At 49.8% G+C, this 23,719-nt stretch overlaps 1 protein-coding gene across 1 annotated transcript; it reads left to right on the forward strand.

Moving 5' to 3' along the window:
- Nucleotides 1-7,062: 7,062 nt before the first annotated feature.
- Nucleotides 7,063-9,258, forward strand: LOC130543906 (ral guanine nucleotide dissociation stimulator-like). Its single transcript, XM_057313023.1, has 4 exons — nt 7,063-7,272; nt 7,641-7,744; nt 8,252-8,321; nt 8,931-9,258. The coding sequence occupies exons 1-4, from the start codon at nt 7,219-7,221 to the stop codon at nt 9,060-9,062; spliced, it is 360 nt and encodes a 119-aa protein (XP_057169006.1). The 5' UTR covers nt 7,063-7,218; the 3' UTR covers nt 9,063-9,258.
- The last annotated feature ends 14,461 nt before the right edge of the window (nt 9,259-23,719 follow it).

The raw sequence follows: 23,719 nt of genomic DNA on the forward strand, positions 1-23,719 counted from the left end.
TGCTGGTGTGCCTGCATGGGGCTGTGCCACCAGAGCTGGAGAACTGGGTGCAGGGCGCTTCCTTGTCCATGGTACCTGGTGAGTTCTGCTGGAGGAACTGGAGCAGGAAGAGTCAGGCAGAGGCCATTGTGGTTGTCGCCCCTGCCCAGAAACAGCTTGAAAGTTTTAGTAGCATTCTGCAGTCTAGGTGCTTAAGAGGGGAGGTGGGCTCCAAGATCTTCTCAATTGTTCATTGAGTAACTACACACTGAGCACTGCCCTATGCCAGGTATCTTGCTGGGCCCGTGCGCGGAGCTGAAATTACCTAGGGCTCCTTTGCTTTAGGAGCTCCCAGTCTACACATGGACCAAAGCTCCAAAGAGAACGCACGTGAAAGAAAAGAGCAAGCGCTCTGTAGTAGGAATGAAGTGTACTACGGAGGAAGGCTGGGGAGTCATTGCATGGAAAGATATGAAAGGCCTCACTGAAGCTGAGGTTGCTGAGAACAGATTGACCAAAGGGAGCTAGGCCTGCACACGTCAGGGAGCAGCGTTTCAGGAAGAAGTGACTTGTGCTGCAGACACTCAATAACAGAAGCCAGTTTGGCCAGAGGAGTGAAAAAGGCAGCCAGGGTGGCTGCAGGGACACTAGCAGGAGAGCAGAGGGGAGGGAGGAAGGCAGGGACAGATGCTGAGGCCTGGGAGACTGTTACTTATCTAGAGTTGCCCCGGGACTGCATTGCCCTGATACCCTGCATGTGCAGGTGCATCGCTTTAATTTCTAACAGTATTTGTGGGTGAAGAATGCGGGCCCAAATTAGCATGGTTCCCCAGGCTCAAGGTGTGTCAGTGGCTGCGGCTGTGACCAGGGCCATACTGGAAGAGGATTTTGTCATAAGTTGGCTCACGTGACTCGGGATGCCATCTGGACTCAGAAGCTGAGTTCCTGTGTGTCTTTTGGCCTTGGCACTGCCTCCGTTCTCTATCCTGTGAGCCTCTGTAGATGGCAGCTGAAAACATCAGTGCTTGGTTCTGGTTCAGAGAGAGAGAAGAAGAAGGGAAAGGGAAGGAGTGAGTAGTGGAACATGATGGAAAGTAACTAGGGAGTGAGAAACTCTTTGCATGACATGTAGAGAAGCTCTAGGCATGGTACTTGATCACGTTGAATATGTCCTGTGGGTCAAAAGCCAGTCACTGACCACTTAGCAGTTACAGTCTGATGCCTATACCACAGGTCAGGATCCCTGGGAGCCATGGTGAAAGCCACTCCCCTCATAGACCCAAACGAGGTAACGGGGTCTCGTTCTTCATATAACGGGAAACAATTGCATGGTTTTACTACAGAGGATGACAATGCCTGCATCTTCTTGCTTTTCCAGGCCATCATGGTGCCCACCTTAAAATGAGGCCAAGAGGGAAAGTGACAGTTGCAGTATTACACGGCTGGAACCCAGGCCTCTTCTGAGCGGCCCTCCATGCCAAGTCCCACCCCTTCTTGTAATTCTTCCATCTTGAAAATTGTGCCTCAGATACACAGGGGACCACCCCACACATGTAATAAATACTCTTATCCACAGACACCCGAGGATGTCCCAAGGAAGTAGATTCTAGCCTGATCCCCACACTGCAGGCTGGGAAAGTGGGGACTACGTGAGAGACACAATGACATAGGACACACAAGTGCGCAAAGAAACACAGAACGTAAGGTCTGAATTCAGCTCTGCCTCCTGAAGCTTCAGACACTAGTTCCATTTCCAGAGAGTGGTGGCTATGGCCTTTTTGGCTCATTGTGTCCAGTTAAGGAGATGACATGGGGGAGAAAGCTAAGGAGTCAACTGCCAAGAAGGGGCTCTGGATAGGTCTGACTGAACACATGGTCCCAGGGATTAGAATCTTGAAAGAGTGACCTCACTTCCTCTGTGATAGGCCCCAACTGAACTTAGAACTCTGGTAACCGGGCACCCAGATTCAAAAGACAACCTGCTCTCCAGCTCACTTGAGTGGAGACATTCGAGAGAGCAAGATGTTCTCTTGCTGTGTTCCTCCCTTCAGGGTCTCTGGGCCCAGGCAAGCCCAGAGAGAGAGACTTTCAAATAATTGTAGACGTCGGCTCAGCCCGCTTTTCCGAGCCCTCTGGACATGTGGCAGGAGACACCAACAGGTAACACGAGGCAGCTCAGGGCAGCCCACTGGAGAGCAGGCAACAACTGTGATGTCACCTCAGCAGGCCCACACCTCTTGCCCCTCATTATGTGTGTCCCTGTGTGTGTGTTGGGGTGGGGGGCTGGTTGTCTATGTGTAGAGAAGGGGACAGAGGATGTGGGACACACCCTTCCTGGGCAGAAGGAAGCTGCCAGGTGTTGGAAGCCTGGCCCATCTTTCATGTTCACACCCCAGGTCATAGCAGGCGGGATGAGAAGCTGAGCACTGGGGACCAAGCTCAACTACCTCGATGTTAATCACGAGCTCTAGAGTTTCATCCGGCTACGTCCTTGCTCGATGTCTTTTCAGCTGCCCCTCTTTGCCTCAACTGGAGAGCAGGATTTCTAATGCGGGTGGCCCCTTGTGGCAATGTCCCGGGAGGACACTAATGTCTCTTGACCCCATGTCTATGGGGCACTGCATTTTCAGAGCTGCACCCAGGAGGTCATCGAAGAGCTGGTCTGGGACTTCAACTACAACGCCCTAGACAAGTGGCAGGTGCACCAGGCCACCCAGGATCAGTGCCGCTCTGAGGTGAGAATGGGAAGAGGGTTCCACGCACCCAGGGCCCCCACACAAATATGGGGACAAACCTGGGGCCCTCCCATGGTGTTTCTATATGAGTGCCCCGCAGGCCCAACCACAAAGTCATCCCAGTATCCACACCTCCACCACCAGCTGTGGGAGAAGGTAGGAAGACACTCTTCACATAGGTGGGAATGGTAGAGAATAGTGTTCATGTTTTTTGCAGTTTGGGGCGTGGGTTATTCTGTTTCATTCTGTTTTGTGTGACTTTTCCCACAGCCATGAGTGTCTTTGCATTTTGCTACTGTTTTGAGTATTTTCTTGACTCACCCCAGCCATCCTGTGTAGAACCCAGCTCCACTGTCCTTGGAGAACGTGTCCAAGGCCTTATGAATCCTCACCCCACACAGGGTGATTGAACATAAAAGGAACGGTGGGATGAAGCCATTCTATATGTTCCTCTGTAACGTATCACCTCTCAGAACACATCGACTCATTGTATGTCCCCCGGGTCACAAGCTGTGTCCTCATATGTCTTTTTGGACCTCCGTATGGGAGGTTGTCTGCCACCGTGATTCAGCCTTTCAAGCACGGATTGGGTGCAAGGCCTCTGATGCCTCCTGGCCCAGGTAGTGGACTCTGTCTTTTCAGAGTTCAATCCAGGCCATCTTTGAGGAGCTGCTTGCTCCAAGGGCTCAGCTACTCCATCTCCCTTGACAAGCAGCAGGTGCCTCGGCCCACAACAGCATCCAATGCTGGTCTGGGGTGAGAACAGGTCCAGATTGATGTCCAATCTCAGGACCCACAGATGATCACGGCAAGGCCAGAACCCACACTAGAAACAACCGGCTCCCATGGGGCCTGCCGAGGAAGGTGGATTTCCCCTGAACCTTTCTCCCCACCTGAGGAACAGACCAGGCCGCAGCAGCCTAGGGAAATGCCATGCATTCCATGCTCTGGACAGTTCTCAGGCCCAACGTCTATGATCTCTAGCAGCGTTGGAGATGCTAAGCCTCTGCTTTCTCCTGTCTGCAGTAGGGATGTTGACTGATGACTCAAAGGCATACAGTTCTTAATAAAGCCTATTCAGAGAGAGAAAGGCTGTGGTGGCTCAGCTAACAAGATGTGTTGAAGTGACCAATGCTTTCTCATTTCACCCCTAAAGGCAATTGTACTTTCAAGCCTAGAGCCTTTTTCTGGGTGGGCCCTCAAGTCCCTTTTCTTGCACAAGTTCCCGAAGGGATGGGACTCTCTGGTCTGAGCACCAGACCCTGATCATCCTGGTGGTTCGTGGTGTTGAAGCTGACTCCATTGCCCCCCACACCCCCCTTCTCTACCTGGTGGGAAAAGGAATCATCCCTGTCCCTGGATGAGGCCCAGACGATGCTGAGGCTCCGAGAAGGCACAATGGAGCGTTTCGTACAGTCCCTGGTGCCATCCTTCCCAGATGGGAGCATCTCAACCACCTCAACGATCTTCTGCATGTACGAGATGTTCACTTCAGCCACACAGGTCCTGGGCCAGCAGTTCAATCGGTGAGTGCCCACCCCATGCACAGCACAGGGTGAGCCTCCCATCTACTGGGTGTACATCTCGGGAATGGCACTACCCCTCTCTGACCTTCCCTTTCCTCTTCTGAAAACTGGGGTGGTTAAGAGGATGAACCTCATACAGTTACTGTAGGAAATCATGGGAGGAAACATGGCACGGGCTACTCTGGTGCTTGGCTCTGTAGAAAGGGCTCCTGGACGTGCTGGGCATCTTCTTGCTTAATAGTTCTCTCTCTCCGGTCAAGAAGCTCTCAAGTGCAACCCTCACAGGCCGGTGGCCCTTCTGGGTTGACGAAAGGAAATGCAAAGCAGGCAGTTTCCCCATGTGCAAAGGACTTCTGAGATTCCATCTAGATGGTTCTGGTAGTTGTCCTTTGTGTGAGCAGCTCAGGGGCACACTGGGAGCAGGCAGACCAGCCCACGGGCCACTCAGGATTTGGAAAGTGCGGGCTGGGAAGTAGTCATTCAAGAATGTATATTAAGCACCTAGGAATGTGAATGGACAGAGGAGATACAGTGTCTGGGTCTCAGTTCTAGTCAGAGGGTCAGATAGGCACTCTGCACACCCTAAGCATGCATGTCCAATGGTTGTTAGATGTGATATCTTCGTAGCCTCCTCTAGCTTTGAAAGGATCCACCAAGAGCTGGATCACAGGACAGATGAAATGATCAAGTAAAACTGGGACAGGGGTTTGGGTCCAGAAGCAGGGCTGGCTGCCTCCACAGAGCAGGGTGGGGGACTACAGGGGTGGTGGCTGGGGAGGGATTTGCCGAACCAGGGATCTCACCGATCTCTTGATTTCCAGTGGGTGGGCTTCATCTGGGGGGCTTCATGTGAAGAAGCAAATGAGTCAAAGAAGGCTGTGGAGGGGGTCCCGGGCCCTCTGGGCGGCAGAGCACAGTCTGGGCTCAGTGGGTGCCTGAAACACCCATCCCTTTGACGGCCCCAACTTGCTCTGCCTGCCCCTCCCTGCTGACCACCCCAACCGGGGCCAAGAACCGAGGGTGTGCTGAGCCGACCACTCACAAATCTGCCTCCAACCTGAGCCTTGATACTGGTGTGCATGGAGGATAGAATAGACCAGGCCCATGGCCAGGTAGAGGAGAGGAGAAGTGGAAAAACCAGACTCATTCAGGTTTTCAGGAGGACCAGGCCTCCCAATACGAGGGCAGCTAGAGAGGGGTTGGAAGGGGGCTGGGGCCATCCTCTGGGACCCATACAGAAAGAACGGTGCTGTGGGAGTAGCATGTGCAATGCAAGGCCAGGCCTCTGACTCTGCTCCACATATGACTCTCCCCAGCACCCTGTGTCCCATCTTGGGTACCTGGCCTGACCAGAATTTGCAGGCTATCTATCAGTCCCTGGGCTGTGACCGTGTCGAGATCAAGGTGGCCTATGTGCATGGGGCCATGGTTCTGAAGTGGCATGCCTGGGACCTGACAAACCATGTCCCCCTTCTCCTGATGCAGCGGGAACTTCTGGCGCTCACTGAGGCAGAGGTGGAGGGTAAGGGGGATGGCAAGCTGGGAAGGCTAACTGGGATGCGGTTCATGGGCTGGGTATTCCTTTCAAGGCCATGGGGTCTGTCCTGGTTTTGCAAAGGCATCCGGAAAGTCAGTGATGTGGATGAACCTTTCTCTGTCTCCTGCCCCAGTGCCAGCTCCAGGGCTCCTTCCAGCGGCAGAGCCAGGAACAGGGCCTCCTATAGAGCTAGAGGCGACCCCGGCTCTGTGTCAACTGTCACCTGCGGTGTCAGAGCCAGCCTCCCCTCCGTCAGCTGTTCCAGAACTGCAACCCGTGCTCCCATCTTCTGCATGTGTGCCGGGTGCTGAGCAGCAGTCAGCTGGACCACCCTTTTTGCTAGAAAGTTTCACTCAGGCAACAGCCACAGAGCCCACCGCGGCCCCAGAGGCTTCCTGCCACCGCTGTGTCACCCCAAAGAACCAGCTGGGTGAGGAGAAGCCCGACCTCCTGGACTTCCCTCCCAGGCTGGTGGCAGAGCAGCTCACGTATATGGATGCGGTGAGCAGCTGGGCTCTCAGGGTGGGCCAGGGGCAGGCCTTCCTTCTGCTCTCACCTGCCCCACACCTGCCTTTCCCTGATGTGGACTCCTATGGTCTGGGACCAAATCTCAGCTCCACCACTTCCCAACCCTGTCAACCCATCAAGGTGCTTAGCCCCAAGCTTTCACTGTCCAGCTGCGGACTGTAGCGAGAGACCCTGATAAGCACTGATACGGAGGTACTAGGGAGAAGAAATGAGCCAGAATGGAGAGACCAATGGGCAGGCCCTGGTCCCGTGGGTGGAGGAGGGCAGCTCCCTGTGTTCAGTCAAGTCCATGGGTCACCCACTCATGTGCCTTGGAGGATGAGTACCCTCAGCGTTGATTAGGCATCTGATGTGTCCATGAGGACAGGGCAGATGGAAAAACGTGTGGTTGCAGCTCCCGTGTGAGAATGTGCATCTGAAAGGGGGGAAGGACCAGGGGGATGGCCAGTTGGAGGGGAGGGGAAGAAGCCCCCTTGGGTTGGACCACCTTGCAGTGCCACCTGGAGCTGGGAGTTCCTGAGCATGATCAGGGTGCCAATGCCCTCCTTCCTTCCCTTGCTCTGTTTGCTCCTGGGTCATTGTGTACTGGGTTCCCTCAGGGAAAAACAGTGGAATGAAATCCACGGTCTCCAACCAGGCTCAGGCCAGATTCTCAGCTCCCTGAGGTCCAGCTCTGACCTGTGACCCCTACGTAGGACATGAGTCTTGCATGGGAAATGGCTGGGTGAACCAAGGTCCGCCTGTTCTCTAGGAGCTGTTCAAGAAGCTGCTGCCCCATCAGTGCCTGGGCTCCGTCTGGTCCAAGCGCAACAAGCCTGGCAATGAGCACCTGGCACCCACAGTCCGGGCCACTGTCGCCCAGTTCAACGGTGTGGCCAAGTGTGTCATCACCACCTGCCTTGGCAACCCAAGCATGACAGCCCGGGACAGGGCCATGGTGGTGGAGCACTGGATCAAGGTGGCCAAGGTATGCAACGGGAAGCCCAGCCGAGGTGCTCTCCTGAGTCTCGGGCACTGCTCTTCCCTTGATCAGGTCTCAGGGTGGAAGGCCCTGGTCTTTGCCCTAGGGACTGTGCAGTCCCTAGGCTCTTCCGTCCAGGGGCATGCTGACCTCGCCTTGCATGGCCCCATGCTGGGATGCTCCGTTTCTGCCTGGCTCCTTCCTTGGAGTGAGGTAAAATCTTCCTCCTCCTCTGGGCCTCACGTGTGCCCTTCGGCAGGTCCCTGGACAGCGGCTTCCTCCAGCAGGAGCACTTTCCCCTGAGGGGGACTGAAGCTTGAGAGCCAATCAGGTGCCGGCTCCCCAAGTGACAGCCCATTCTCTTCCCTCCCCAGGCCTGTCAAACCCTGAGGAACTACTCGTCCTTACGTGCCATCCTCTCGGCTCTGCAGAGTGTCTCCATTCACCGCCTCGAGAACACGTGGGGGAAGGTTTCCAGGTGAGTAGGCCTCTCTCCATGGAGGGACCAGGATGGACGAGGGAGCTCCCAGAGGCTTGTCCTCTTCCCCCTCAGGCAGCTTGGACCTTCTGGGAGGCGGCAAACCCCGACCACAGGACCTGGGCTGGTGGGTGCGTCTCTCAGCCTCCCTGGTGAGGAGGTCACCATGCCTCCCGCTTTAGAAATCAGTTTTGCCAAATGTCCCACACGGGGCTGAGCTGCATTAAATCTCTTCACGTGTTTCCTTGACAGCCACTAAGTTCTCTGCCCATTTGAACCCCAAATTGACCCAAACAGTGTTTCTCAATGAATATGGGAAGGGAGGCCCAGGACGAGCCACATGAGAGCTCCCTCCCATGTCCTACAAAGACCTTAGTGCTCAGAGGATCCCAGAAGAAACCCTCAACCAGGCAGGTTGACACTCTGGGGTTCTCAAAGAAAAGGCACTCGCACTCAACCCTGCCACATTATTCGTCCATTGATCCTGCCTCCCTTGCCTCTCTTCAGGAAGCCATTGAGGATCTTTCAAAAGCTGTGCAGCAAGGACACCGCACAGTGCAGGAACCTGCTCATCAAGGTAGCCTGGAAGGTGCAGGTCTGGAAAGAGAGGAGGGGTGGGAGGGAACAGGGTCCTGAGTGGATGAAGTCGGGAATGGTCTGAAGCATTCCTTGGGGAGGGGAAGCCTTTGTCATGAATGTGGCAACAGCCTAGGTGAGGATGCCGTTGGCGGCGAGGGGGCAAGCAGGTGGTGTCCAAGCAGACTCCCTAGCCTAGACACCCTCTCTCTCTGTGTCGACAGCTGGTCCAGGTGGGGGCCTTTACAAACCTGGAGAGCCCAGAGGACAGACCTGTGCTCAGTGATGGGGTTGGGCTGGGTTGAGGGCCACAACAATGATGAGAGTAATAGGACCCTGAGTCCTCAGGAGACCATGGGAGATAGGTGGAGTTGTCACGTTTCCCGATGAGAAAACAGGCTCGGGGAGGCCAGGCTGCAAGCTCAAGGTCACACATGGAGTGAACGTTGGAGTGAGATTGTTCTGGAATCACTCACGGCCTGCTCCTGGATAATGGGGCCTCAGGATCAGTATGAGTTAGGTCAGATGTCTAGGTTCTGAAGTCCAAGATGGTGGGGGCAAGTGGCCTGAGGGTATGATGGTCTCAAGGAACTTGTCCTTGGCCCTGCAGGAGCGACCATCCAATAGATTTGCCACCATGGTGATGGCCCTCCGGGGAGCCCAGAAGAGGATGCAGAAGAAGGTGAGTGTGCCTGAGGCCCAGGGCCTCCAAAGTCAGAGGAGGAGGAGGGCTCCTCCCTGAGGGCTGGAAGCCTCCCAAAAAGGAAAGATCAGGAAGGGGGGGGCCTTCCCACTCCAGCTGCGGCTTCTGGGGCCACAGCTTCTACAATTCTTATTTCAAAAGGACCAGGAGGAGGGTCCAGAGTGGTCCATAGAGAATGGGTTTTGCGGGTGGGGAGGGACCGACCTAGTGCTCCATTCCCTGGCATTTTTGAAAAGCAGGCCCTGAAGGTGATGAGGAGGAGTCTGATGTTCTGGGGGGGGAGGGGAAAGGGAACCCGTGGGGGGAGGCTGCTAAGGGTCCTAGGCTGCTCCACGTGAGCCCCTGGGGTGGGCTAGGAGGCTGGAGCATTTTCAGTGGAGGGTCCCTGTGGACACCAGAGAGCAGGGACTCATCCCAACCCTCCCCCTCATGACACAGGGTGTCGTGCCTTTCCTTGGCACTTTCCTCACCGAGCTGGTGATGTTAGATACCGCCATGGAGGACTATCTGGAGGTGGGTGAGCCTGAGGATTGTGGGGGAGGGACCAGAATCCGGAGGTTTGGGAGCAGAACGCCCCTGTACTGAGCCCTGAGCTCTCAGGACTCGGCAAACCTCCCGTCATGACAGCCTCACGGCTACCCTGTGAGCCTGGGGGCTGTTGCCCATCTCAGGGATGAGCGAGGTGAGGCTGCAGTTAGGCCACGGCTCCCGGTGCCGAAGACTGGTGAAGCAGCAGAGCTTCCTGAAGGCAAAGCTGCGTGAGGTCTGTCTGAGTGGACCTCAGCCTCCCCCGGTGAGTTTGCCCGTGGGGGGAGAATGAAGTCAGGACCCTCCACGTCAGCAAGCACCTCAGTAGCCGCAGCAGCCCCTTCCTGCCTGAGGCTTCGGCCTCCCCTACTGTCTTCTGAGAGGGTGGTGCTGCAGGGTCCCGACCTGTAGCCAGTCCATCTGGCCCATGTCCTCCTTTCTCTGGACCCCAGAGCCTGGCCTAGATCCCAGGCCCACTATCTGTGTATGCACGGCCCCCTCATGGGTCCTGGCCATGGTGCAGCATGAGAAGGGATGGGAATCAAGTGCTCCTAAGAACCAGGGGCCTCATTCTGATGGACTTTGTCTGCATTCCAGGGGAATGAGATCAACCACCAAAAAAGAAATAAGGTGAGCATATGTGGCGCTTCCCGCAGGGAAGGGTAGGGAGTGGGCCTCAGAGATGTCCCTGGGAAGAACATTGCTTGGCTCCATCCCCTCCACCTCACATTTCCTGGGATCCCTTGAGAAGAAAGCAGTGCAAGTCCCATCCCGTTAGGAGATGGGGACAGAGCATGGCATCCAGGAGGACTTCCCGGAGGAGGGGCTACTGATACTCATCTCTGAGAACAGGTGGAGACCGGATGAATCTGCAGGGAGGAGGATGGCCATGTGTGCCAGGACCTGGGATGGGTGCCCCGTCCCGGTGCTCAACCCTCACCAGACCCTGCAGCTCCCCGCCCCCCCCCCCAGGCTCCCTATACATCCTGTGCTTCTCTCTCTGCTCAGGAATATCAAGTCATGACGGACATCATGCTGCTCCAGGTGGCTGCCGAGAATTACACCCTAGAGCCCGAGGATCCTTTTTGGGCCTGGTTCCAGGCTATGGAGCCGCTCAGCGAGGCTGAGAGGTGAGGCCCATCAGGAGCTGGGTCGGTGAGGTTCAGGGTGGACTCTTTCTGCTGGCCACTCCTGGGATCCTCCTTCCCTGGGCAGCCTCAGGCCTTGTTGCCGGGGCGCCAGACTCCAGCTGTGGGCAAACACTGGCAGGGACTCTTGAATGGAAGCTCCTGGGCAACTCACAGGTGTCCCTCTGTCCTTAGCTACACCCTGTCCTGCCAGCTGGAGCCCCGGTCCTAGCTGGTCAGCAGCACTCAAGAAGGAGAAGAACTGGCCGCAGTCAACCTCAGGACTGAGCAAGTGTCCAGTGGCCCTGCAGGGATTCCTCAGCAGCTGCATCCTTGTGCCCATTGTCTCCACACCCCTTCCCCCCATCTATTTCCTTATGTAGGGGGCACCATTTAGTTGTTTTAAATAGTACCGTGATAGATTTGCATGTTAGGAGATTAAAGCCCTTGTTTTGTTTTAGAGCCCATGTGTGTGGTTTGGGTCTTTTACTTCCTGCAGTAATGGAAAACTTGCACAGACTCTCATATTCGTTCCTGACCTAGGAAATCCCCCAGAGTCATCAGCTACTGTACGTGGGAGGAAGGAGAAGTGCCAGCCCTTCTCCCTAGCCACTGGAGGGCACCCCCAAATCCCCCTTACTCAGAGCATGGGTCCATTTCAGTCAATGAATTTGAGCAAACAGCAGAGACAGCCCCTCAGAACTCCTGAGATTTAGAGGTTGCAGGGACTTTCCCAGGAATAGCAACAACCACTGAAAGTGGGAGTCCTTAAGACTTGTACGCCCCAGAACTCCTTCCTGCCCCAGGACTGGGGTTGCCTTTCTCCGCTCTAAGGCCAGGAAGACTGTGTCCTGCTTCTTCCGTTGAGATGCTTTTTTGGTTTTGTGTTTGGTTTTGTATTGCCCCCGTATTTGGAACTTGTCGTATTGTAGTTCAATCTCTGGAACTGCATCAGCACCTAGTGGGGAAAAACACGGAAGGAGATCAAATCCTGCGTGTGAAGGGGACAAAGCCAGAGGAAGATAATTTGCAGATGGACTCAGGGCAGGCAGGACTTTCCAGCCTCAGTCTCCCCGTTGGCCGTTTACCAAGTTTGTAATCTTTCTGGGATTCTTGTCAGTGATCTCTGGATTCCCTTTCCTGCTTGTTTTGTGTGTTGGGAAAAGATGGGAGGGGTACTTTAAAGGGCACACCTGAGCCTGGTTCCATGAACATCTATGCTGACCTAGGAGCCAGGATTTCCAGCCTTCGTGCATCTCCTTATGCAGTTCTTCTGAAGCAGCAGTTCCCTCCAGGCCCCAGGCTCTGTGTCCGATCCATGGTAGCCACTGTTCCCTGGCTGGCATCTGGTGGATCAGGGATGGGTTCTCTCTTGCCAGGATAATGGGTCATATCGTTTTTTTTTTTTAAGTTTTTTAAAACTTATTGGACAGAGAGCGATAGTAAGAGATTGAACAGAAGCAGGGGAGTGTGAGAGGGAGAAGCAGGTTTCTGTTGGAGCAGGGAGTCTGATGCAGTCCTGCATTCCAGGACCCTGTGATCATGACCTGAGTCGAAGGCAGAAACTTAAAGGCAGAGCCACGATGGTGCCCCATGGCCCATATCCTTGACCAGAGAAACCCACCCTCTCCTTGGTGGTCAAGGGGACTTTTAGGTCCATGTTGTTCTGAAGTCCATGTCTCAAACATTCTCTAGTTTACACACTTAGTCTCAGTTTCCACTCTTACACCAATTTGTCCAAAATTGGGTACTCAGCTTGAGCCCCCAGACCTACTGAGTCCCCTGCACATTGAAAGTGAGGAGATGAGAAGCATCTAGCATGCACGTGGTTGCCAAAACAAAGCAGAGGTAGGAATACTTCTATCAGACAAAACAGAATGAAAAAAAAAAAAAGAGTAGTAAGACACAAAGAAGGACACTGTGTCATAATCATGGAGACAATGCAACAAGAAGATAGAACAATTTTAAATATTTAGACACCCATCATAGGAGGACTCAAATACTTTTATAAAATAGTTAATAAGTGGTGCCTGGGTGCCACAGCGGTTAAGCGTCTGCCTTCGGCTCAGGGCGTGATCCCGCCGTTATGGGATCGAGCCCCACATCAGGCTCTTCCGCTATGAGCCTGCTTCTTCCTTCCCACTCCCCCTGCTTGTGTTCCCTCTCTCACTGGCTGTCTCTATCTCTGTCGAATAAATAAAATCTAAAAAAAAAAAAATAGTTAATAAAAAACAGCAGGCAACTAATTGACTGTAATGCAATACAGTAGGGGTTCTAACACCCCACTTCTATTAATGTGGACTTGATCCAAAATGAAAATCAACAAGGAAACAGTGGCTTTGGGTGATGCACTGCTTTTAACAGACGCATGCAGAGCATCCCGTCCTAAAACAGCAGAACACTCATTCCGTTTGCGTGCACATGAAACGTCCTCCAGAACAGATCACTATTAGGCCACAGAACAAGTCTCCACTAATTAAAAAGATGGAAATCATAGCATGCATCTTTTCTGACCACAATGCTATGGACTAGAAATCAACCACAAGAAAACACCAGGGAAGACCATGAATACATGGAGGTCAAAGAACATTCTCCCAAACGATTAGTGATTCAAGCAGGAATTCTAAGATGAAGTAAAAATTAAATGGAAGTAAAGAACAACGATAAGACATGGGTCCCAAAACTTTGGGATACAACAAAAGTGAATCTTAGAGGACGGGTTACAGCAATACAGAAGCAAGAACAATCTCCCATCCCATCACCTGACACAAAGGGATCTAGCATAAGAACAGCAGAGAGCTCTAGAGCAGGGGATCAGCCTTGGCGCGTTGGAGCTCTTGCTGTTGGGCCCATGCATAGCTTCTGTCCTTGCTCAATTTCCCGGCAAGGATGGTGTTCTTTCCCTTCTTCCAGAAAAATTCCCATCAGGGCCACTGGAGAATCAACCCTTTATGGAATTCTAGAATGCTAGAAACTGCCAAAAAGGCCCAGGAAACAACCATGCCTTCCCCATTTGGTATACCAAGGTGCTGATTAGCTTTCTCTTTGGGGAACATTCAACAGTGGTTTTTTGAGACATCATCTTAGGCCCGGATCCCCTGAGGATCTCATGAAAATACAGATTCTGATTCAGTAACACTGGGAGGGACCTGAGACTCTGCATTTCCAACATACTCCCAGCAGATGCCGAGGCTGCTTGTCCACGGACCACACTGAGAACAAGGAGCCAGCGGGCCATTCGACAAAAGTTATCTGTTTCACCAGTGAAAACAGAATTTTCAGCAACAGTTTGGCTACAATGAGGAGGCCTTTTTATTGTCAGGAAGATAAACAGCCAGGGCAGGTCTTTGTCCACATCGGCAGGCCTCTCCTGCTCTTCTCTTCCGGGGTATATGGAGGCAGGATGGAAGGAGGTCAATAGTTTATGAGCTTCTTTAGTTCAGTGGGTTTCCTTCCTGTGCCCTCCCGTATCTCTGCGATGTGTGCAGAGCACATAGTCCTTTCAAGAGGGGTGGCCGAGGCTGAAAGGGGGTAAGGTGGGAGCCTGAGCTCCTGAGTCAGCCCTGACACGTGGGCAGAGGCAGGCGCTAGGGGCCACTCTGTGTGTGGTGCACGGGCTCACTTGGAAATCCGCTAAGTGGGGCAGATGAGCCTGAGAGGTGTGGCATAAGACACTGCTATAAACTACACTGATTTCCCAAAGGATTTTGCAAGTGCTCACAAAAGTTTGAACCTGAGCCCTGTGAGTCCTTTAGGAACAGGGAGATTATGGTCAGGCTTTGCCACAGCCTAAGGGTGAGAACAACAGGGCCTTTGTGGAGTGAGGCATTCATATTGAAGATAAAATATTAGCTGGGTGGTCCGGGATAATGAAGGCATTTATTACCCCGGCCAAGCACAGGTATGTCAGCCTGATCCTCAGACTGCCTGTGCAGAGTCTGGGTTCATGAGGTCTCCAGAGGGGTGAGGCTGGCCACGTAAAGAGTTGGGATAAAGGCACCAATGACCAAAGCGGCTCAGGAGGACGAAAGAGTTGTGACCTGGGGATACAATGGAAGGATGGAATACCATTGCCCTGAAACTGAGACCGGTTTCCAAGAGCGTCCTTATAAACTCTGAACGACAGAGAAAATGGTCTCAATCCAGCCTCACAGGGAAAACACGTACCAGAAAAACAATGGACATCTATGAAGGGTTTAGGAAGCCAGGTGTCCCAGTGACCTGAGCACAGGCCCACAGTTGGCATGTGGGAGGACAAACCACTGGGTTGGCCATGACCTGAAAGTGACCTTGGAGCAGCCCATTGCCTTTCATTTTCCTCGTCTGCTGGGGACAGAGGTTGACTCTAGGTTCCGGAGTTGGCAGGCCTACAGCAGAAGGCAGATCAAAGTACATACTTACTCCATTCCATTCTGTTTACAAAAGATAATTTGGGGGCCCCTGGGTGGCTCAGTCAGTTAAGCGTCTGCCTTCAGCTCAGATCATGATCCCAGGTGCCTGGAGTCAAGTTGCACGTCAGGCTCCCTGCTCAGCAGAGTCTGCTTTTCCCTCTCCCTCTGGCCCTGCTCGTGCTCGCGCTCTCTCTCTTAAATCAATAAATAATGAAAAAATATTTTTACAGAAAGACAATTTGGAAGCCTTGGTGGAATACTTCTCTAAGAATGCCAGTTAAGGAGTAGAATTTTCCAGAATAGGAGTACCAAATGGGCCAGGTACCACACCCCCTTATCAGCTCTAGGGGAAAATTTTTTTAAATTTTTTTATTATGTTATGTTATTCCCCATACAGTACATCATTAGTTTTTGATGTAGTGTTCCATGATTCATTGTTTGCCTATAACACCCAGTGCTCCATGCAATACGTGCCCTCCTTAATACCCAGCCCCGGCCTAGCCCAATCCCCCACTCCCTCCCCTCTGAAACCCTCAGTTTGTTTCCCAGAGTCCATAGGGGAAGACGTTTTTAAACAAACACAATTTGATGAGTTTTGACACATGTATATACCCATGATAATGAACATAGTCATCATTCTCAAAAAATTCCCTGATGCCCTTACAATCCTTCCCTCCCCCAACCGTCCCGTCACCAGGTAATCACTGGTCTACTTTCTGTCTGTCTGTTTATTTTTATGCAAGGGTGCTCTTTATTTTTTTATTTAAATCCAATTAATTAACATATAATGTATTATTTGTTTCAGAGGTAGAGGCCAGTGATTCATCAGTCTCATATAATACACAGTGCTCATTACATCACGTGCCCTCCTTAATGCCCAGCACCCGGTTACCCCATCCCCCACCACCTCCCCTCCAGCAACCCTCAGTTTGTTTCCTATGATTAAGAGCCTCTTATGGCCTGTCTCCCTCTCTCTCATCTTGTTGTATTTTTCCTCTCTTCCCCATGATCCTCTATTTTGTTTCTTTAATTCCACGTATGCATGAGATCATATGATAATTGTCTTTCTCTGATTTATTTTGCTTAGCGTAATCCCACCAGTTCCATCTACATCATTGCAAATGGCAAGATTTCATTGTTTTGATGGCTGAGTAGTATTCCATTATACATACCACGTATATACATTCCATTCCATATATACCACATCTTCTTTATCCATTCATCTGTCAATGGACATCTGGGCTCTTTCCATAGTTTGGCTGGTGTGGACATTGCTGCTATAAACATTGGGATGCAGGTGCCCCTTCGGGTCACTATATTTGTATCTTTGGGATAAATACCTAGTAGTGCAATTGCTGGGTCATAGGGAAGTTCTGTTTTTAACTTTTTGAGGAACCTCCAAATTCTTCTCCAGAATTAGGTACCAGTTTCCACTCCCGCCAACAGGGCAAGAGGGTTCCCCTTTCTCCTCATCCTTGCCAACATCTGTCATTTCCTGACTTGTTAATGAGGTGGTATCTCATTATGATTTTGATTTGTATTTCCCAAGTGATATGGAACATTTTTTCATGTGTCTGTTGTCCATTTGTATGTTTTCTTTGGAGAATGTCTATTCGTGTCTTCTGCCCATTTCTTGCTTGGATTATTTATTCTTTGGGTGTTGACTTTGATAAGTTCTTTATAGATTTTGGATATTAGCCCTTTATCTGATTAAGACATTTGCAGATATCTTCTCCCATTCCGTGGGCTGCCTCTTAGTTTTTTTGACTGTTTCCTTGGCTGTGCAGAAGCTTTTTATCTTGATGAAGTCCCACAAGTTCATTTTTTCTTTTGTTTCCCTTGCCTTTGGAGATGTGTCATGAAAAAGGTTGCTGTCCTAGAGGTTGCTGCCTATGCTCTCCTCTAGGATTCTGATGGATTCCTGTCTCACATTTAGGTCTTTCATCCATTTGGAGTTTATCTTTGTGTATGGTGTGAGAGAGTGGTCAAGTTTCATTCTTTTGCATGTAGCTGTCCAATTTTCCCAACACCATTTGTTGAAGAGAGCGTCTTTTTTCCATTGGGTATTCAGTCCTGCTTTGTGGAAGATAAATTGACCATAGAGTCGAGGGTCCACTTCTGGATTCTCTGTTCTGTTCCATTGATCTATGTGTCTGTTTTTGTGCCGGTACCATACTGTCTTGATGATTACAGCTTTGTAATATAGCTTGAAGTCTGGAATCATGATGCCTCCAGCTTTGGATTTCTTTTGCAATATTACTTTTGCTATTGGGGTCTTTTCTGGTTCCATACAAGTTTTAGGATTGTTTGCTCTGGGTCTATGGAAAATGCTGATGGTATTTTGATAGGGATTGTGTTGAATGTGTAGATTGCTTTGGGTAACATAGACATTTTAACAATATTTGTTCTTCCAATCCATGAGCATGGAATGTTTTTCCATTTCTTTGTGTCTTCCTCGATTTCTTTCATAAGGTTCTATAATTTTCAGAGTACAGACCATTTACCTCTTTGGTTCTGTTTATTCCTAGGTAATTTAATGGGTTTTTTGGGCAACTGTAAATGGGATCGATGCCTTCTCTTTCATCTGCCTCATTCTTAGTGTATCAAAATGCAACTGACTTCTGTGCACTGATTTCATATCCTGCCACTTTGCTGAATTCCTGTATGAGTCCTAGCAATTTTTGGGTGGAGTCTTTGGGACTTTCTCCATAGAGTACCTTGTTTGACTTCTTCTTTGCCAGTTTGGATGTCTTTTCTTTCTGTTGTCTGATTGCTGAGGCGAGGACTTCCAGTACTATGTGGAACAACAGCAGTGAGAGTGGACAGCCTTGTCATGTTCCTGACCTTACGGGAAAAGCTCTCAGATTTTCACCATTGAGGATGATATTTGCCATGGGTTTTTCATATGTGGCTTTTATGATGCTGAGGCATGTTCCCTCTATCCCTACACAGCAGAGAGTTTTTATCAAGAAAAGATTTTGTATTTTCTTAAATGCTTTTTCTGCATCAATTGAGAGGATCGTATGGTTCTTGACCTTTCTTTTATTAATGTGGTGTATCACATTGATTGATTTGCAGATGTTGAACCATCCTTGCAGCCCAGGAACAAATCCTAAATGGTCACGGTGAATTATCCTTTTAATGTACTGTTGGATCCTATTAGCTAGTATCTTGGTGAGAATTTTTGCATCGATGTTCATCAGGAATATTGGTCTGTAATTCTCCTTTTTGGTGGGGTCTTTGGTTTGGGGATCAATGTAGTGCTGGCCTCATAGAAAGAGTTTGGAAGTTTTCCTTCCATTTCTATTTTTTGAAACAGCTTCAGGAGAATAAGTTATTAATGCTTCTTTATATGTTTGGTTTCCGCTGGTAGGCCATCTGGTCCTGGACTCTTGTTTGTTGGGAGATTCTTAATTACTGCTTCAATTTCTTTGCTGATTATGGGTCTGTTCAGGTTTTCTAGTTCTTCCTGTTTCAGTTTTGGTAGTTTATATGTTTCTGGGAATGCATCCATTTCTTCCAGATTGCCAAGTTTGTTGGCACATAATTGCTCATAATATGTTCTTATAATTGTTTGTATTTCTTCAGTGTTGGTTGTGATCTCTCCTCTTTCGTTTGTGATTTTGAGTCCTTTCTCTTTTCTTTTGGATAAGTCTGGCTAGGGTTTATCAATCTTATTCTTTCAAAGCATGAGCTCCTAGTTTTGTTGATCTGTTCTACTGTTCTTTTGATTTCTATATCATTGATTTCTGTTCTAATCTTTGTTATTTCTCTTCTCCTGCTGGCTTTAGGCTTTATTTGCTGGGTTTTTTCCCCATCTCCTTTAGGAGTAAGGTTAGGATGTGTATTTGAGAATTTTCTTGTTTCTTGAGAAAGATCGGTATTGCTATATACTTCCCTCTTAGGACTACCTTTGCTGCATTCCAAAGGTTCTGAACTGTCGTGTTTTCATTTTCATTTGCTTCCATTTTTTTTTTTAATTCTTTAATTTTCTGCTTGGCGCATTCATTCTTCAGTAAGATGTTCTTTAAGCTGGGGCGCCTGGGTGGCACAGCGGTTAAGCATCTGCCTTCGGCTCAGGGCGTGATCCCGGCGTTATGGGATCGAGCCCCACATCAGGCTCCTCCGCTATGAGCCTGCTTCTTCCTCTCCCACTCCCCCAGGTTGTGTTCCCTCTCTCGCTGGCTGTCTCTGTCTCTGTCGAATAAATAAATAAAATCTTAAAAAAAAAAAAGATGTTCTTTAAGCTCCATGTATTTGTGGTCTTCCAAATTTTTTCTTATGGTTGACTTTAAGTTTTACAGCATTGTGGGGACACCTGGGTGGCACAGCTGTTAAGCGTCTGCCTTCGGCTCAGGACGTGATCCCGGCGTTATGGGATCGAGCCCCACATCAGGCTCCTCCACTATGAGCCTGCTTCTTCCTCTCCCACTCCCCCTGCTTGTGTTCCCTCTCTCGCTGGCTGTCTCTGTCTCTGTCGAATAAATAAATAAAATCTTAAAAAAAAAAAAAGTTTTACATTATTGTGGTCTGAAAATATGTAGGGAACCATCCCAGTCTTTTGGTACCTGTTGAGACCTGATTTGTGACCCAGTATGTGATCTATTCTGGAGAATGTTCCATGTGCACTTGAGAAGAATGTGCATTCTGCTCCTTTAGGATGAAGTGCTCTGAATATATCTCTAAAGTCCATCTGGTCCAGTGTGTCATCCAAAGCCCTTGTTTTTTGATGCAAAGAGTGAGATCTTGTTGATTGTTGATCTTCTGCTTAGATCATCTGTCCATTGCTCTTTGCAAACTGAAGGGTAAGAAATCAGAGAAAGACAAACCTTATGAAACTCTTGACTCTGGGAAACAACCTGAGGGTTGCGGAAGGGGAGTTGGATGGGTGGATGGGGTAACTGGGTGATGGGCATTAAGGAGGGCACGTGATGTAATGAGCACTGGGTATTATATGCAACTGATGAATCACTAAACTTCACCTCTGAAACATATACTATACATTAATTTTTTAAAAAAAAAAAGCAGGTAGATAGAGCAATGGAACAGAAGAGAGAGCCCCCAAATAAATTCACACATACATGGATAAATGATCTTTGATGAGGGTGCCAAGAGTACACAATGAGGAAAGGATAGTCTCTTTAACAATCAACAGAATGAAAAGGCAGTCTATAGAATGGGAGAATCCAATTGCAAACCTTGTATCAGAAAAGAGACTAGGGGCCCTGGGTGGCTCAGCTGATTAAGCATCCAACTCTTGATTTCAGCTTAGGGCATGATCTCAGGGTTATGAGTTCAAGCCCTGCTTTGGGCTCCATACTCATTTTGGATTCTGCTTGAGATTCTCTACCTTGTCCTCTGCCCCACCTACTACTTGCTCACTCTCTCTCTAAAAAATAAAATCTTTAAAAAATAAAAAAGAGGCTAATATCCAAAATATATAAGAAACTGCTACTAATCATTAAAATAAAAGTGTTTAATCCAGGGGCGCCTGAATAACTCAGTTGGTTAAGCATCTGCTTTCTGCTCAGGTGATGATCCCGGAGTCTTGGAATCAAGTCCCACATCAGGCTCCCTGCTCAGCAGAGTCTGCTTCTCCCTCTGACCCTCCCTCCTCTTGTGCTTTCTCTCGCTCTCTCAAAATAAATGAATCTTTTAAGAAAGTGTTTCACCCAACATAAAAATGGGCTAAATATTTCAATAGACATTTTTCCAATGAAGAAATACAAATGGCTGACAGACATATGAAAAGCAGCTCAGCATCATTAATCATCAGAGAAATCCAAATCAAAGGACAATATCATGTCACCTGTTAGGATGGTTTATATATATGTTGGTAAGAAAATGGAAATTTGAACATTCATATACTGTTAGTGAGAATGTAAAATGGTACAGCCATTATGGAAAACAGTACTGAGTTTCCTCAGATAATTGCAAATAGAACCACCATATGATCCAGTAATCACATATCTAGGGATACATCCAAAGGAAATGAAATCAGTAGATGACCCTAGTATTTGTTATGATAGTCACCAACTCCTGTGTCGTGTTGAATTCAGAGGAAATAATTTTATCTTCCATCACTATTATGTTAACTATAAACTGTAAGTGTCCTTCATCAAGTTGACAAAGTCTTTCTTAATTCTTATTTTGCTGAGAGTTTTTAAAATCTTGAATGTATGTTGAATTGTCCTAAGTGCTTTTTCTGTATCTGCTGAAATGATCAAGATTCTTCTTCTTCAGTCCATTGACTTGGGAATTACTGTATCAGTTTCCCATTGCTGTAACCAATTACCACAAATGTATTGCCTTCAAACCTCATAAATATAGTGTCTTACACTTCTGCAGGTTAGAGTCTCATATGGGCCTCACTGGACTAAAATAAATACGTCTGTAGGGTGTTCCTTTTTGGAGGCGCTGGGAGAGAATCTGGTTCCTGGCTTTTTCTAGCTTCTAGAGGTTGTCTACACTCCCTGCTTAGTTGCCCCTTCCACCTCTAATGCCAGCAATAGCTGACTGACTGCCCCACATCCTAGTGGACTCTTCTGCTGCACTTCCACTTTTAATGACCTTGTGACCACTTGGATAATCCAGGATCATCTCCTGATTTTAATGTGAGCTGATTGGCAACCTAATTCCATCTGCAACTTTAATTCCCCTTCCCCATGTAAGGCAACATGCGGGCAGATTCCAAGGATTAGAACATGGACATTTGTGGGGGGCATCATTCTGCTAGAGATGGTACCCAGGGCTGAGTGTCAAGGAGCAGGGACATATATGAATGCAGGAGCCCATCTCCCCATGGTGCCTAGGGAGAGAATAAGAGGGACTTAGGGTTGCCCCTTTCTGGAATCTCAGGGAGCAGAGCTCTTGAGCATCTATACACGACCTGTGCCCCTCTCATTGTGCTCCTCACTTTCTGCACAGATGAGAGCTGAACTTTTCTGGGTGGAAGATTTGTGGGGGGCCCCTCATTCAGCTCTGGTCCACTCCCTCATTCACCCAACTCACTGTTCTACTTGTCCCTCCCCCATGCCAGGGTCTGTGGTCCAGGTGGGGTTGACTCAGCCACCCTCAGTGTCCAAGGGCCAAGGAGAGATGGCCACCAACACGTGCACTAGGGGAGCAGCTCAGCTTCAGCAACACCTGGGCTTTGTTGCCAAACTCCTGACCCCCAGATTTGCAATTGCCTCTCAGAAGAGCTTCCTGGGCTCCAGGTCAGGCAGCCAGGCTTCTTGATCTCTGGGCTTCAGCCTGGAAAAGAGGCTGATTATTACTGCTTAGTGTGGGACAGCAGCTTGATGCCTACATTGTCCTCAAGGCCCACAGGGAAGTGAGATAAAAACCTGTTGGCTGTCTGTACCTTCTCACTGTCCAGAGTTATTGCTGTCATTTTGTGGGCAAGTGGCTGCTGCTGAGTTCTGGAGTAGTGTAATGGGGGCCGTCCTTTCTCCTCTGGTTCTCTGATACTGTGTGGTTGATGCACCCCCATTTCTAAGATCCTGGGTATGGTTTGCTGACCCAGCTGTCCACAATTTCTGGAGCTTTTGGTCAGATCACTCAGTCCTGCACTGGAAGTATTGGTGTGGATTATTATGTTAGTGACTGGAACCAGCTTTGCTCTGGGAAAAAAATGCAGAGTCCCTCTTCTTCCCTTGAAAGTTCTGCTTCCCTCCAATTTCCTGATACCATATGTGTACACCCAAACAACAGACCCAATCAACCCTTGGGTCCAGTATCAGGCAGAGGTTAACTGGCGTGTGCCAAAGAGGGCTGGGTGGTCCCTCCCATTCCTCAGAGTGGAGCACCCACAAGATGTGCTTAGCGCTCTCTCCCTCTCCTTGAGGCCTTCCCTATTTTGTCCCCCAATCAGGAATGATGGAGAGAGAGCAACACAGGATGAGGTGAAGGGGATCCCCCTGACTGCCACAGTGGAAAGTGGGTTGGTCTTGGCTGATCTGTCATGGACTTTGGTCCTTCTGCTGTTCTTTTTTTTTTTTTTTTTAAGATTTTATTTATTTATTTGACAGAGAGATAGGCAGTGAGAGAGGGAACACAAGCAGGGGGAGTGGGAGAGGAAGAAGCAGGCTCCCAGCAGAGGAGCCCAATGTGGGACTCGATCCCGGAACGCCGGGATCACGCCCTGAGCCGAAGGCAGACGCTTAACGACTGCGCTACCCAGGGGCCCCTTCTGCTGTTCTGAATCTGGAACAAGTTCTCTCTCAGGTTGGGTTCCCTCTGGATCCCCCTCTACAGTGATCTACAATGGAGGAAGAAGCTGTGGAGGTCACTTCACTGAGTGCAAGGCTGTGGAAGAGGCTGCAGTCTTAAGAGGAGGCTCCTGGGCAGTGAAGAGACCCCACTCTGGGAGGAGGGGATAGTGGACAGGTGGATGGGCATGCAACTCTCTCTCCAAGGTCCCCTTCTGTATGTACATCTGGCCCTAACACAGCAGGAGGAGTTGTGGGCCTGCCTTGCCACAAACCCCTGGGGTACATCAGCTGTGGGAGGCCATCAAGGGGAGGGGAAGGATCTGCATGACTTCCCTGTCCTCCCTTTGAGTGGGGCCAGTAGGTAAAATCAACTTTGGGCCCCGCGGGAAGCAGAACTCGAAGGGTCTTTCCATCACAGCCTCGTCCTCTTTCCTCCC

This window comes from Ursus arctos, unplaced genomic scaffold, assembly GCF_023065955.2.
Source record: "Ursus arctos isolate Adak ecotype North America unplaced genomic scaffold, UrsArc2.0 scaffold_16, whole genome shotgun sequence".
Classification (NCBI taxonomy): Eukaryota; Metazoa; Chordata; class Mammalia; order Carnivora; family Ursidae; genus Ursus; species Ursus arctos.

Coding starts and splice junctions, on each gene's coding strand:
- LOC130543906 (XM_057313023.1), top strand. CDS start 7,219: ATGACAGCCCGGGACAGGGCCATGGTGGTGGAGCACTGGATCAAGGTG. Junction 7,745..8,251: donor ACGTGGGGGAAGGTTTCCAG/GTGAGTAGGCCT, acceptor GCCTCTCTTCAG/GAAGCCATTGAGGATCTTTC. Junction 8,322..8,930: donor GCAGGAACCTGCTCATCAAG/GTAGCCTGGAAG, acceptor TTGGCCCTGCAG/GAGCGACCATCCAATAGATT.